Below are 3,461 nucleotides of genomic sequence, written 5' to 3'. Positions count from 1 at the left end.
GTGTGTGTGTGTGTGTGTGTGTACATAAATCATTTTATAGAGTTTGGCTTAATCAGGAAGACCTAGAACTAATCTCTAACAAGTGCTGACAAAGTGACCCTGTTGAATTCTTTAACTTCTTAGAGTCTGATGTGATTAAGAAAGGAAAAAAAGATAGGTAGAAAGATAGAAGAGAAGAGAGGGAGGAAGAGGAGAAAAAGAAGAAGATAATAGTGGTGATGATGATGATGATAATGAAGAAGAAAAAGGAGAAGGAAGGCAATTTCATATGTATGTGTATATATGTATGTATGTATATATGTATATACCTGCACACACGTATATGCATACATACAAACATATACACACTCACACAGTCTAATAAACTATTTTAAAAAATATTTGATCCTAAAAATAGAACTTGTGCCATGGCAGTACTATTTTTTTAAATTACTGACAAGACCGGTTTTTGGCTACTTGGGAATTAAGGATAGTAATCTATTAATGAAATTTGGAATCCTTCTTATCTATCAGTATCATTTCTATTTTAATACTGATTTATTTTTACAGTTAAACTTCCAGGAGTAAGAACTTATATTGATCCACATACCTATGAGGACCCTAATCAGGCTGTCCATGAATTTGCCAAGGAAATAGAAGCTCCATGCATTACCATTGAAAGAGTTATTGGAGCAGGTATGATAACACCATTTAAGTATAAAATCTTGTCTTATATTTATAAATTAATGCCTAAATGTTGTGTTCATCAGTGCATTAGCACACATAAATTGTTTTTAATATGTGAAATTTAATTCTCACAAATGTAAAGTAAGAGACCAAATTTTCAAAGCTACTTGTTTTCTATTGCCTGATGACATAACTCATGTAAATGAACATATATCAATCTCTTGGATTAAACAATGAACAGAAAACTACATGACTCCATTTTTGCAATAGCATGGATTTGTATATCTTAGCCACGTAATGCCAACTTGTGATTTTCTCATTTGTCAACAACTTTTGTTGTTGCTGCTCTTCATTTTTTTCATTCTCTCTTATTCTATAGGCTTTGAATCATTTCACTAATCTCTATCACCACCACTTGAATAAAGGAAGAAAAGGCAGGTGAAGGGAAATCTACTAGTTCAAAATTATTTTTTTTTGTTAATAGTTTTGATCCAGGTTAGCTGGGTTGTAAGAGTAAAAAAAGCTATGGCTTTTACATTTTATTATTTTCTCTGAATTTCTTCATCTGCATATGTTTCTCCCTATGAGCATACATAATTGTCTTTTCTGGTTCAAGAATTGAAAATCTGTATTCAGTAAGATCCAGCATCGTATGGGTGTACTTGAATAATATATTAAAAATCTTTGTTTTTGTGGGTATTTATACACAAATAACTGCTTAAGTATTTTTTTAAAAGTCCACAAACTTGGTTGCTAGTCTACTAATAAGAAGCCTATACCATTTTAATCAAGCAAAGTTGAAACACACAGTCCATTACTGAACCAGTATTTTGGAAAATGTCCAGATAAGTATGAGTTTCATTTTCACTGAATGGCAACTTAAAAAAAAATAACCTCAGTCAGTTATAGGCCATGATGAAGCATCAGAAGAGGCTTTTACTAGAGGAATTAGAAACTAGGATTATAGGTTCATAGATCTAGAATTGGAAGGGATCTCTGAATCACATAGCTAAAAATAAAATACAAAAATTTTAATTGTCTCTTGGTCAACTGGCCCTAATTTGAACCACTTGACTTAAAATGAAAGCTTTCCCATCTGCTTCATCTTCACTACCAGGTGAATTTGGTGAAGTCTGCAGTGGACGTCTAAAATTACCAGGAAAAAGAGAATTTCCTGTGGCTATCAAAACTCTTAAAGTGGGTTATACTGAGAAACAACGGAGAGATTTCCTCGGGGAAGCAAGTATCATGGGGCAGTTTGATCATCCCAACATCATCCATTTGGAAGGCGTTGTGACCAAAAGTATGTATCAACTTCTATGTGATTGTGTTCTTTGAACACTAAACTCCAATATTCTTTCACTTTATCTGGTAGGTTGTGGCTTTTAGTACAGAAGGAAAACAGGTCTAGATGACATTAATATTATCTAATGCTAAGTAACTTTGAAATGATGTGTTCCTGTTTTAAAAGATTCCTGGGCAATTTGAGCTTATCTGTATATAAGCTGTGCTTTTAAGTAAAGGTGAATTTTTAAAGGCTATTGTGAGAATGAGCAAATTTAATAATAACCTAACCTCACAGAAATATTAATCAGCTAATGCTAAGAAGCAGCAATAGTGTTAATGTTATCTTTGTCCTACTCCCATGTCCCTTTATCCTAATGAAACACAATCCTCAAAGGATAGGGACATGGTTCTAATATGAATGGCATATCCACAGGTGCCATGCCACCCTTAAGCAACCTTTTATAGTCAGTTGTATTTCTTTCTTTCATTTTCTCCATTGAGGTATTTTAATACCTCCATGGAAAGCAACGTCCTCAAAAGACTGAAAATGTCCCAGTGACAAATGTCCCTCAGGCTTCATTATTTCCCTTAAATCAGTAGCAACCTGTTCAATTTTGACTCAGACTTTTTTGTAGTCTTCAGACTACAAAAATGATATCCAATGCTTCCCATCTATTTTGAAACTTCTGAGGCTCTGGGACATTCCACATGTGTACTTATTTGGTATCCTAGCTCATTTCTGAGGTATTTAATAGCAGATGTAGCAATCCACATCAGCTACCATTAGACATCCCTAAGCCTGCAGGAATCCAGAAGTAACCCTTTAATATTAATTAACCAGAGGGGAATATGAAAGGTAAATGGCACCATGGATAGAGCACTGATCCTAGAATCAGAAAGAGCTGATTTCAAATTCTGCCTCGCATACTTACGAGCTGTGTCAGGCTGGATAAGTTGCTCTGTCTACCTCAGTGTCCTCATATGTAAATGAGGATAATAATAATACTACTACCTACATCCAAAGGTAGTTGTGAGAGTCAAATGAGATAATATTTGTAAAGTGCTTTCCAAAACCTAAAGTACTAAGCTATTAACTATTAAGTTATTAAACTATTAGGCTATTAAAGTACAAGCTATTAACATAATATGTAAGTTTTATACCAAGTGGTATTATAATACCACCTCAAGCAATTAGTCCAGTGATTCCATCAAAGTTTCTCTGGAGCACAACCATATAAGATTCTATGTTTCTATAGGCCACACATTAGAATTTACTTTAGCAAAAAAGTCTTAGGTGCACTAGAGAATTCTAGATTTGTCCACATGCTGTCATGATAAGATCATAGACAGATCTGGAAGAGATCTTTGAAGTCATCTGGTAAAAGCCCCTCATTGTACTTTTTATTTTTTTATTTTTAAAAATTAATTATTTTTAATTTTCAACAATCACTTCCAAGAGCTTTAGAACCAATAGGAGGAACCACAAGAAAGAAAACAAAACAAAAGAG

General features: G+C 33.6%; 1 protein-coding gene across 1 annotated transcript in view; it reads left to right on the top strand.

Annotated features, from left to right (window-relative positions):
- Positions 1 to 3,461, top strand: part of EPHA5 (EPH receptor A5) — a 458,275-nt gene that overhangs the window by 415,271 nt on the left and 39,543 nt on the right. The window contains exons 11-12 of the mRNA XM_027836299.1: positions 550 to 675; positions 1,784 to 1,969. Coding sequence (XP_027692100.1) covers positions 550 to 675; positions 1,784 to 1,969 — 312 coding nt within the window. The remainder of the gene's footprint in view (positions 1 to 549; positions 676 to 1,783; positions 1,970 to 3,461) is intronic.

The sequence above is a fragment of the Vombatus ursinus genome, unplaced genomic scaffold (assembly GCF_900497805.2).
Source record: "Vombatus ursinus unplaced genomic scaffold, bare-nosed wombat genome assembly UNPS02014818.1, whole genome shotgun sequence".
Taxonomy (NCBI): Eukaryota; Metazoa; Chordata; class Mammalia; order Diprotodontia; family Vombatidae; genus Vombatus; species Vombatus ursinus.
The sequence above is the reverse complement of the archived record's forward strand: the minus strand, read 5'-3'. Positions and strand labels throughout refer to the sequence as shown.